The sequence below is a fragment of the Vigna umbellata genome, chromosome 1 (genome assembly GCF_029865625.1).
Source record: "Vigna umbellata cultivar VRB3 chromosome 1, Vumbellata_1.0, whole genome shotgun sequence".
In the NCBI taxonomy this organism is placed as follows: domain Eukaryota; kingdom Viridiplantae; phylum Streptophyta; class Magnoliopsida; order Fabales; family Fabaceae; genus Vigna; species Vigna umbellata.
The window spans coordinates 105,992,905-106,005,223 of record NC_142165.1 but is presented as its reverse complement, the minus strand read 5'-3'; the positions used below and the strand labels follow the sequence as shown (position 1 = coordinate 106,005,223).

Sequence of the window (12,319 nt, the reverse complement as noted above, 5' to 3'; positions counted from 1 at the left end):
TTCATAAACATCGAAATCTCTCTAGTTCAAGAATTGGTTACTATAATTTGCAGAACTCAGTCACCTGCAGAAAAATTCTCATTATCTTTGAGAGAATAAAATATGTACAAAGGGGAAGCACAACTAATACTAACGGTTACAACAACAAAAACAGAAGAAGATATCTCTCTCACTTTTTGTAATTCTTTTTACCAATTCCCCTTGTTGGGGAACTGATTCCTTAATTTGTCTTGGGCACTACAATTTTTACGAATGCAGTAGTTTAAGACCGAAATATCCTTAAAAGACAAGATCTTATTCCTTTGTGTAACTGGTAAGCACAAAAACCAGAAAGATGGAGACAACAAAAAACAAAGACAATGCTAAAGTGGTTCAAATTGTAGATAATGGCTCAGCATGTTATCTCACATAGTGGGATGCTGCACAAGACTTACCCTCTCAACCAAAGCTGGAATCTATCTATTATTAATAAATTATGTTTTTCTTCTCTATCTTACCATATATATGTTGTAAAGTTTTTAGGTTTAAATAAGTTTGAGATATTCTATCTTATATATGTGTCTGATAAACCTTTGTTTCAAATTGGATATTTAACAAATTGTAAATTTGTTGTTTAAATTTCTAAAAAATGTATTTATTTGTATTGTCTAATGTTGACTATCTTAATTTATTTTAAAATATTTTTAGATTTCTGTCTTGTCCCTCAAAAAAATGATTTAATGCATATAATTTCAAAGCACTCCAAATCCAATTCGTATGACAACCGTTTTTAACAATAGTATAATATCTTCAAAAAGATAAACGTAAATGTTGCAATACAAATTTACCCTACTATATGGTATAACATTGAGCCCTGTCAAATAAAATAAAAAAGTAATAATATTATTTAAATTGAAGACAAATTTTAAAAAAAATGTTGGGAAGGTTCAGTAGATGGTAGATCCTATAGATTAGTAAAATGAATAAATGAATCAATTAAGAAAACGTTGTAGAACTCGAAACAAAAAATGTAGGAAAAAGTTCCAACATATGTATTGTAACCACGACACTTCAGAGAACCTACTCTGATGGAATGGACGTTGATCTTCTTGTAACTTCAAATTCTTTCAACTTGTTTATAATTTAATATATAGGTTCATAATACAATAATGAAAAAAAAAGAGATTATTATAAACAATAATGTTAAGAATTGAAGTTAATGATTTATATTTGTGTATAAGGTTAAGAGTTGTTATAAAGAAACCCTAAATAACCAATGAATTAGGGAAAGAGAATATGTGAAGTTTGCTTATGTGAGTAAATAATAGAAGTTTAAGAAGTTTAGGTTTTGTTTCAAAGAGTTGGTGTCTCAACCACTTATATATATATATATATATATATATATATATATATATATATATATATATATATATATATATATTAATAGATTGTGAGAATCATATATACCGTACATAACCTTGATGAGGACCATTGTGTTTATAATTAACTATTCAATTTCCAATTAATTAATCCAGCTACGAAATACTTTTGATCTTATATGAATATAAATAGCATTAGATGGTGAAATAACTATATATTTGAACCAATTATATATATAATGACAAAACAATTATGAGCAAGTGAAAGCATTTAGTTTTTAGCATAAGACAATCAACAACTCTTCTCTAACTGAAGAACTCATACAATAATTAGTGTATGATTTGTGCAAATTTACTTTTATACTTACACCAAATCCTTATAAAACATTTAAATTCAGGATTATAAAATTATAAAAACATTTTATATTTTTTAGCTTTTTTAAACGATGTAGGCTAATAATTATGCGGGAGAAATCAAACTTATTAATGCATTAGTCATATACCTTGCTCTGTTTTTTCCTTTAGTATGCATCCGTTAAAAATAAAAGGAACTGAGGTGAGATGATTTTCGACTCATTCTCAAGGATGTGAAAAAAGAGGTGAAATATATAACAAATAATAATAATAATACAAAATAAAAATAATTATAAATAATAATATGAATAATAAATAAAAAAAATAGTAGTAATAAATGAGAATAAAAATATTTTACTGCACTATATGATACGGTGTGCATCAATGGATGATTGGATCACAAAAGCGATGAAGCGGGACAGTCGTAGTCTTAAGTCTTAAACAACTTTAAGGATAATCTCTAATCAAGTTACCGTAAGTCCTGTTTATTAAGATGATGGACGTGATTATGATTTTGCCAATCATAAACTCATTTTAACAGCTATAAATATAAGCTAAAGATAAGAAATAAGTAATTATATTTATTATGAATTTAAAATTTTAATGTAATTTTCAATTTAAGATTTGAGCATCGGAATTATTTGACAAGTACTTGACAAGTAATCATACAGTTTGGAATTTGAACATAAAAAAACGAAAAAATTAATTAAAATGTGTTTAAGATAACTTAAACTAAAAAAATGTAAATAAGTGTTTTTATGATGATCTCAAGATAACCGATTGAGATATTGAACTTAGAATAAAGTCTAGTGTTGAATTCTTGGGAAGATAACCGATTGAGATATTTCTTGAATATCTGTTCCAATTTTAAGCTACAAAGCAATTAATTTAATGGTAGATTGAGAGTGAAGATTATTATAAAATTAGGTTATTTTTTGGTTGCAGGGTTCTTGTGTATTTATTTGTTTAGTTTGGAAGGTGTAGACGTAGCCGTCCTCCTACCTTAAAATAAGACAGTACCATATCAGCCACACAAATATTTATATGAGAACAAAGATTGTACGTTAAAAATACGTGTTTATATTAAAATGAATGTAGCCCTGTACGATGATGAAAATAGGTCCTTTGATGTTTATATATTATAGGTTTAATTGCTTCCTTTGTCCCCAGTTTGGTTGAATTGTGTCAAATTCATCCTCATTTTTAAAAAAGTTTCATTGTCGTCCTCACGTGGTGTAAAAGTTTCATTGTCGTCCTCACGTGGTGTAAAAGTGTCAATTGAATCCAAACATAGAAAAAATTTGTGTCAAAGTAGTCATTTTTCCTATATCTCTGTGTCTTCCTTTCATACAATCAAGTACAGATATTCATTTTACCTTATCCAATTTAAGGCTTTTCATAGCTGACATATGAAAGGAAGACACAGATATATAGGAAAAATGACTACTTTGACACAAATTTTTTCTATGTTTGGATTCAATTGACACTTTTATACCACGTGAGGACGACAATGAAACTTTTTTAAAAATGAGGATGAATTTGACACAATTCAACCAAACTGGGGACAAAGGAAGCAATTAAACCTATATTATAATGATATTTGGCAAGAATCACGATGCTGTCCCCAAGTATCTGAGGTCAAATCAGCAGCATAAACAGAGAGTAGTAAAGGACGAAAACAAAAACAAAAAGAGGAGCTGCATTTACTCACTACTTTTATGGCTTCTTCATCGAATAATGTCTTTTATCTATTCATTATAAATCTCACCATAATTAAGAATACCCAATGGGCATCCAGGCAACATATAGGTTAAACTAATATACTTTTATTCACTAATTTTTGTATAAAGTTATTAGAGTTACTCTTTACACATCTTAATACGACATGGACGAGTTTTTCTTCTTTCCATATGCGTCACTCTTTTAGACATTTGAAAAAAAAAATCCTTTTTAGACATCTGGGTCACTCTATTTTTGAAACAAGTGTCGGAAATTATAAATCTAACGACAACATTAGAGACTAATGTTATTCTTATTTCTATTAAGATTTGTCCCATTATCCAGCTTAAGGGTATATAATAATTAAGGATGTGTTTATTTAGAGAAATGACTTGAGAGATAAAAATTAAATAAATTTGAAGGAATTTGACGTAAATTGTTTATTGTTTTTTAAAAGATTCACAAGTAATTTAGAGTGAATTTAAAAAAATTGTAAAATTTGATTGATGTAATAAATAAAAGAATATTTTAATAGATAAAAATTAAAAATTTATTCAATAATAATATTATTAAATGATATTTATGGATAATATATTTTTTGTTAAAAGTAATTTGAAATAAAAAATAAAATAAAAATATCAAAATACTAAATATAACTATACTATCATTTCTACTGTAGAGACACATAAATTCTCTTTTCCACTAATGATAAAAAAAAGGTGTTGCACTAAGACATTAATACCACTCTTTACCAAAAACTTTAAGATAATAGATTAATAAAAAATTTATCTTTATATAATATTTTACTTTCTCATTTTTATTCAATGTAAATTTAGACTCAGGCTTAAATTCCCAACAAAACTTATATGTCATTATAAACGTGTCTCCTACTAAATCATTCTATGTACTCATCATGCAGTCCTTATTTGTTCCCATGAAAATAAAGCTATAGTTTCTTTATTACACTACCATTTGACAATCATAAATATTACTATTTTATTTTAAAATTTCATTTATTTTTATTTATTAAATATAGTATTTTATTAATAAAAGACATAATGAAACGAAAGTAAGAGAAAACTTGAGTGTCAAAATAGAATTTTTCTTTTCTTAATTCAAACAACTTCATTTGTCTTTTTCTTTTCTTTTAAATGAAACAGCTTCCCGTCTCTTTCTTTTCCTTTAAAGTCGCTCATTTTCATTCCTCCAAATCTATTCTCCCATCCAGAGAGACAGGTTTACTAATGAAACCAAAAGTGAGGTTTACTAATGAAACCAAAAGTGGATACCTACCCTCCTATAATACTAACACTAGTAGGAAAAAGAGTTGGTGACTGAATAAAAGTACATGGCAACCTCAACTTTTGAGTTTCAGCTCAAACGTTTGAGCACAAATGTCTTAAAGAAGTCAACAGAAACTTTCATATTTCAATTTTGCATGATGTATACAATCTTGCAGAGCTTCTTTACAGTTGATGGGAGAGAGAAAAAATTCTCATGCTGTACATCTTTCGATAATCAGCCATCACAAAGGAATACAGTTTTGACTTTGTTACTGATGAATTGTGATTGATTAATTTTTTATGCCAACTCGTTATCATAGTGCATTAGTGATATATATGTGTGTTCCATTAAATATATCATAATAATAATTAGTTATGAATGCCTTGTTGAAGAAACGTATAAGCACTTCCAGTGGACCAAAGATATAAAGTCAATGAAAATTTGGTTAACAGTCCTGCTTTCAAATTTAACCAAACATTCATTAGTCTTTTGGGTACATATATATTAATTAATTCAGCCTCACTCTTTCTTTCTTTCTTTTAAGAAAATAAAATTAAATAGCCGATTTCTTAACCCTGGCATTGGCTTAAAAAGAATAGTGTTTCATCTGCTTCGCTAATACGAAGAAATTAGAAAAAAATATTTCTTGGATAATCTACAATAGTACTAAACTTGATGTTTATTCTAAATTATTTCTTGTTTCATCTGCAATGCTAACAACCATCCTTGATCACTTGTCAAGGAATCATAATCTGAATATATACTTTAACAAGCAGCAATTTTTTTTAGTTTTAGTACGTTATACTTCTAACATATACTTCTTCTTTTGACCAGTGCTTTTAGAACATTGCTCATATTTTAAATCTGGGATGATTATAACCTCCACGTGTGATGCTTATATCAGAGAGCTCTTGTTCCATGATGCGTTTAAACCGTACATAAACTATTATCTTTGGTAATGGGCATCTAATTCTGTTTTGTTCTTTTGCTTTATCTAATGATTTAAAGATGAGCCTAGTTAACTTGCAGCAGTGGGCTACTGCCAGATGGTTTTCATCAATCTTGTGGTTTTCCTTCATTCCCCTGTTGCTTTATAGTTCTTTGCAGCATTCTGAGAACGCGGGAAGCATTTGTACATCATGTTTGCAAAAAGGTTCGTTTCGGGTGGCTTTTGCTTCTTTAAGAAAATAACAATGACAATAACAAATGAATAAGAATGACGTTTGCTTTACTATGATACATGTTTTCATGTTGAATGTGTTTTGATCACTTATGTTGGATTTTTGGTTTTGCAAGTATTCCTTTCACCTTAATTCTGATTTCCCAGCTAACTACTCTTTTGGTGTCATCCTTCAATTTTCATTCGTTTCTATTGTTGACTTTGGTTAAGTCAACTACTTTTGCAGTTTTTGACATCTAAGGAGCTATTAGGCTCTTCGAGTGGTGAGCTTAGACGGAAAAACTAAAAGGGAGTTGCTGATTCAAACCAGTGATCTTTCTTCAGCAGCTCTTTTTTAGGGTGTCTGTGAGTTGTGAACCGAGAGAGGTTTTGGTTGGGGAAGTGGTGGCTGAGGCCAGCTTGGATGCACAAAGGACTTAAACCGAGATGACAGGATCAAGAAGTGATGATCCAGCAGTTCAAGGTCCTGAAAATACCCAAGAAACGGATGACAGGCAGCAGGATTCCAACAGGGGCAAGGCGAAGCATGAAAGCAATAAAACAGTACCCTTTTACAAACTTTTCTCATTTGCAGACTATTGGGATTGTCTTCTGATGCTTCTTGGGGCAATGAGTGCTGTTGCTAATGGAATCGTTATGCCTTTAATGACTATACTTATTGGAGATGCTATTGATGCTTTCGGAGGAAATGCTGATAATAAAATAGAAGTAGTTCATGAAGTATCCAAGGTAATTCCTAGCTCCCTTTCATTTAAAAATCAATGTTGTGAAACTATCTATGAGAAGGAATATATGAAAATAGTGAGATGGGTGAAAATGAGGTGTACAATATTCCCCTTTAAGTTGTCTCACATTTTTGTTGCATCCGGATAAGTGCAAAGTAGTTTTTGTCTAAATTTTGTTCTATCATATTCCTACTGCTTATTAGTGAGATTCTATTGTTCAATAAACCTGAGGGTATCTGATTCCACAAGAATAAATGTGAGATGAACAATTTGGATTCAAATTTCTCCTTGTTTCCATGCCATAACCCATCAAGTTCTGTTTCATGCTCAGGCATCTATGAAGTTTGCAGCCATAGGTGCAGGTGCCTTTTTTGCAGCATTCTTCCGTAAGCATGCCAAATTCTGAGATGATTATTCCTACTGTATAAGTAGAAATACAATTTTGCTTTATATAAAGTAGCAAGAATTTTTCACATTCTTCAATTTTGCAGAGGTGTCTTGCTGGGTGATCACTGGGGAGAGACAAGCTGCAAGAATAAGAGGCTTATACCTCAAAGCAATTTTGAGGCAAGATATCAGCTTCTTTGACAAGGAAACCAACAGTGGCGAGGTTGTTGGAAGGATGTCAGGGGACACAGTTCTTATTCAAGAAGCCATGGGAGAGAAGGTATTAACAGACCATTTAAAAGTCACAAATATTATGATTTTCAACTAGCAGTGTATTGTTTTATTAACAGTGCATAGAAATTAAACACTTTCATCGAACTATGATACAAACAAACTTTGAAGTTAGCCTTTTCTTTTCTTTTCTTTTGGGTGATTATCTCAGGTAGGAAAATTCATCCAATATGTGGCATGTTTTTTTGGAGGTATAGTCATAGCATTCATCAAGGGTTGGCTTCTAAGCCTTGTGCTTCTATCTTCTCTTCCTCTTCTTGTCCTCTCTGGTTCCATAATGAGCTTTGCTTTTGCAAAGATGGCATCCCGAGGACAAGCAGCTTATTCCGAAGCAGCAACTCTAGTGGAGCGGACAATTGGTTCAATTCGAACTGTATGCCAACCTTCAGAATGCCCTTTCCATTGTTTATCTTTTTCAGCATTACATTAAAAGATACACATTGCTGCAACGCAGGTAGCATCATTTACCGGAGAGAAGCAAGCTATAGCTCAATACAATCAATACTTAACAAAAGCTTACAGAGTGGGAGTGCAAGAGGGTTTGGCTGGTGGGTTTGGCTTTGGTTTTGTTCGTTTATTTGTTTACTGTACCTATGGTTTGACAATTTGGTTTGGAGGGAAGATGGTTATAGAGAAAGGTTATACGGGAGGACAAGTCATTAGTGTATTTTTTGCAGTTTTGACGGGCTCTATGTAAGTTACCTTCTGCTTTACCATATACATTGAAAATGGATGAATCAACTGATATCTTACAACCTCTCTCGAAAGTTTTCCAAGAAAATTTGATACACTTTCCCGATAATTTTATTTTTAGGTCTCTGGGACAGGCATCTCCAAGCTTAGCTGCATTTGCTGCAGGACAAGCAGCAGCATTTAAAATGTTTGAAACAATAAAGAGGCAACCAGATATTGATGCTTATGACTCTTCTGGTCAACAACTAGATGACATTTCAGGAGATATAGAACTTAGGGAGGTTTGTTTTAGTTATCCTTCAAGACCGGATGAGCAGATTTTCAATAGATTTTCAATTTCAATATCAAGTGGCACTACTGCAGCATTGGTAGGGCAAAGTGGAAGTGGGAAATCAACAGTTATCAGTTTAATTGAAAGATTTTATGATCCAAACGCTGGTGAAGTTCTCATTGATGGCATCAACCTCAGAGAATTTCAATTGAAGTGGATCAGACAGAAAATTGGCCTTGTCAGCCAGGAGCCAGTTCTTTTTACTTGCAGCATTAAAGAGAATATTGCCTATGGAAAGGAACGGGCAACAGATGAAGAAATAAGAGCAGCAGCTGCACTTGCAAATGCTTCTAATTTCATAGATAAATTTCCCCATGTGAGCTCACGATTCATCATTCATCTTTTGAAATTTGGAGTGTATATATTTTTGTTTCACTAAGAGGTTGTTCTATCTAATTAGTTTTGTAAAATTATGAGTTTAGGGATTTGACACAATGGTTGGAGAGCATGGAACTCAACTCTCTGGAGGTCAAAAGCAAAGAATATCTATAGCGAGAGCAATTCTGAAGGACCCAAGAATTCTGCTCCTTGATGAAGCTACAAGTGCTCTAGATGCGGAATCAGAAAGAGTAGTGCAAGAGACACTAGACAGAATTATGATCAACCGAACAACTGTCATTGTAGCTCACCGCCTTAGCACAATAAGGAATGCTGATGTCATTGCCGTTATTCATCAAGGAAATGTCGTAGAAAAAGGTAGAAATGAAACTAGTATAACAAATCCGCTTTCAAGTCATTCATTCTCTCCTCAAACACATCTTCAATTTGCCTTGACATATGCATGCTTATTTATTTCGATTGATTAGGTACACATGCTGACCTCACTCAAGATCCTGATGGAGCTTTTAGCCAGCTCGTTAGATTGCAAGAAATTAAAAGGGAGTCAGAACAGCATGATGCAAATTACTTAAGCAGGCCAGAAAACTCGGTAGATTCTAAACGACAACCGAGCCAACGGTATTCTTTCCCTCAATCTTTAAGCCGGGGATCATCTGGAAGAGGAAGCAGCAGTCAGAACTCATTCAGAATATCAAATGCCATGCCCACCTCGCATGATCACTTTGAAACCTCAGAAGGAGGGTCTGGAGATTTTCCTTCAGCAGCATCAGATAAACCTAAGGAAATTTCAATTCTCCGCATTGCTTATCTTAACAAGCCTGAAATCCCATTGTTACTCGTGGGGACTCTAGCAGCAGCAGTAACAGGGGCAATACTACCCACCGTGGGGCTCCTTCTTTCCCACATGATAAATACTTTCTTTGAGCCCGCAGATGAACTCCGGAAAGACTCCAAATTTTGGGCACTAATATTTGTTGCTCTTAGTGTGGGTGCCTTCATATTTCTTCCATTAAGGTCCTACTTTTTTTCTGTAGCTGGTTGTAAGTTAATAAAAAGGATCCGGCTAATGTGTTTTGAGAAAATAATTCACATGGAAATAAGCTGGTTCGATAAAGCCGAAAATTCAAGTGGAGCACTTGGAGCAAGGCTGTCCACTGATGCAGCTTCTATTCGAACTTTGGTTGGGGATGCTCTTGGTTTGCTGGTTCAAGATATTGCTACAGTAGTTACAGCCTTGGCAATTGCCTTTGACGCAAACTGGCAGCTTTCTCTCATAGTTCTTGTTTTGGTACCTCTAATAGTTCTAAATGGACATCTGCAAATGAAGTCCATGCAAGGATTCAGCGCAGATGCAAAGGTTTGTGCCTGCCTTATTGGTACCAAACTATTGTTTTCTAGCATGAAACCTTTTAAAAATATGTAAATTTCGGATATAAATATTAACTTATAGACTGTAAACAAGTTGATTTTACTCATAGAAAAAGTTTAAATGTGTAAATAGAAGGCCTTATACTAATATCATTTGATCAATGGTCTATATGTATGTTCCACAGAAACTATATGAGGAAGCAAGCCAAGTAGCGAATGATGCAGTAGGGAATATCAGAACAGTTGCTGCTTTCTGTGCTGAAGAGAAGGTAATGAAGTTATACCATAAAAAATGTGCAGGACCCATCCAGACAGGTATAAGGCAAGGTTTAATCAGCGGAACGGGTTTTGGGTTATCACTGTTCTTTCTGTTCTCGGTTTATGCATGCAGTTTTTATGCTGGGGCTAAACTTGTAGAGAAGGGAAAAACATCAATCTCAGACGTTTTCCGTGTAAGTTATTTTCCTATCATCGTCATTATCTTATATATGAAGCTTTTTACTCATCTGATTGTCTCAATTGTTCTCACAAAGTGTAATAAGCATATCTGAAATGAAACAGAAAGCCGTTTTCTTTTTTCTTATGTTCTTAAATAAGAAAAAGATAGATAGTTTAAGAGCTAAGATAATCACACTCTTCTAGCCTTGAACAATTACTTTCCTAATTTTTCAGGTATTTTTTTCTCTCTCGATGGCAGCTATAGCAATGTCACAATCTGGCTTCATGACCCCAGCTGCAAGTAAAGCAGAAAGTTCTGCAGCTTCTGTATTTGCTATCCTTGATCAGAAATCAATAATAGATACCAGTGACGAGTCAGGAATGACATTGGAACAAGTGAAGGGAGATATCGAGTTTCACCATGTCACTTTCAAGTATCCAACCAGACCCCATGTTCCTGTATTCAAAGATCTTTCCTTGACCATTCACGCAGGAGAGGTAACTCGCAAAATAATCTGTTTTTTTTTTCTTTGTGCATAAATCTCATCATAGGAACATGTCATTATCACAGACAACCTTTTCCTAAATAAGAATCTAATAGTTTGATTACACTGATGGATATCAGACAATTGCTCTAGTTGGTGAAAGTGGAAGTGGAAAGTCAACTGTGATCTCATTGTTACAAAGATTTTACGACCCAGATTCAGGTCAGATTACACTGGATGGAACAGAAATCCAAAAGCTAAAACTTAAATGGTTTAGGCAGCAGATGGGTCTGGTAAGCCAGGAGCCTGTGTTGTTTAATGACACCATTCGAGCCAATATTGCATATGGAAAAGGTGGTGATGCAACAGAGGCTGAAATTATAGCTGCAGCAGAACTGGCAAATGCACACAAGTTCATTAGCAGTTTGCAGCAGGTAACCTACATGCCAATCGACAAAATCATTTATTGTAAATTTTGAATTACTAGCCATCTAAACAGCATATGAATAATTATGCAGGGTTATGATACATTAGTGGGGGAGAGAGGGATTCAACTTTCTGGAGGGCAGAAGCAGCGGGTGGCAATTGCAAGAGCCATCGTGAAGAGTCCAAAAATATTACTGCTAGATGAAGCCACCAGTGCACTTGATGCTGAGTCTGAAAGAGTGGTTCAGGATGCACTTGATCGAGTGAGGGTGGACAGAACCACAATTGTGGTTGCTCACAGGTTATCCACCATAAAGGATGCAGATTTAATTGCAGTGGTTAAAAATGGAGTCATTGCAGAGAAAGGAAAGCACGACACCTTGCTTAACAAAGGTGGTGCATATGATTCGTTGGTAGCACTGCATATTAGTGCTGCTTCGTCATAGACACTTTTAGTTCATTGCCCCAAGTTACTGATGCCTTCTTAATCTTTTCTTCAAGGCTTTATTCCTTTGTAATGAAACATTCCAAGCACTGATTACCCACTTTTAGTGGATTTCACGGTTACATATCTTATCATCATTTATGCAGTTCTAACTGTGCAGATAGCACCCACAAGCATTTGAATCCATGACATGGTAAGCATACGCTGAAATGAAATTGCAACTTAAGAAACAATTGGAACTAATACTTTGAAATTAGAAGTTTATCTTGACATTAATTATCTCTGAGTAAACTTTAAGCCAACGAAAGCTATCAGTATTCCAGTTAACAGATCGACAGATGCTCCTTTTAAGACAGTTATGTAGAAAGGATAATAGAGTGAAATAGTTCATTTGTATCCAAGTAATAGAGATAGAAGCTCGTAAAATGAAAAATATTTCCAATAAATATATTCATGATGAAAGATCTCAATATGAATATCTGATAGCCTTTTAGAA

The 12,319-nt window shown here is 33.4% G+C and overlaps 1 protein-coding gene across 2 annotated transcripts; it reads left to right on the top strand.

The window, feature by feature from the left end:
* Positions 1-5,642: 5,642 nt before the first annotated feature.
* On the top strand, positions 5,643-11,945 carry LOC124838260 (ABC transporter B family member 21-like). Of its 2 annotated transcripts, none has more exons than XM_047313821.2 (13): positions 5,643-5,868; positions 6,122-6,624; positions 6,952-7,006; positions 7,112-7,287; positions 7,450-7,671; positions 7,753-7,991; positions 8,113-8,638; positions 8,745-9,018; positions 9,129-10,018; positions 10,215-10,481; positions 10,702-10,965; positions 11,093-11,386; positions 11,471-11,945. In XM_047313821.2, exons 2-13 carry the CDS (start codon positions 6,322-6,324, stop codon positions 11,822-11,824), a joined length of 3,864 nt encoding a protein of 1,287 aa, XP_047169777.2. In that variant the 5' UTR covers positions 5,643-5,868; positions 6,122-6,321; the 3' UTR covers positions 11,825-11,945. The 2 variants fall into 2 exon arrangements, with proteins under 2 accessions (XP_047169777.2, XP_087961511.1); XM_088105385.1 differs by having other exon boundaries at positions 6,106-6,624.
* The last annotated feature ends 374 nt before the right edge of the window (positions 11,946-12,319 follow it).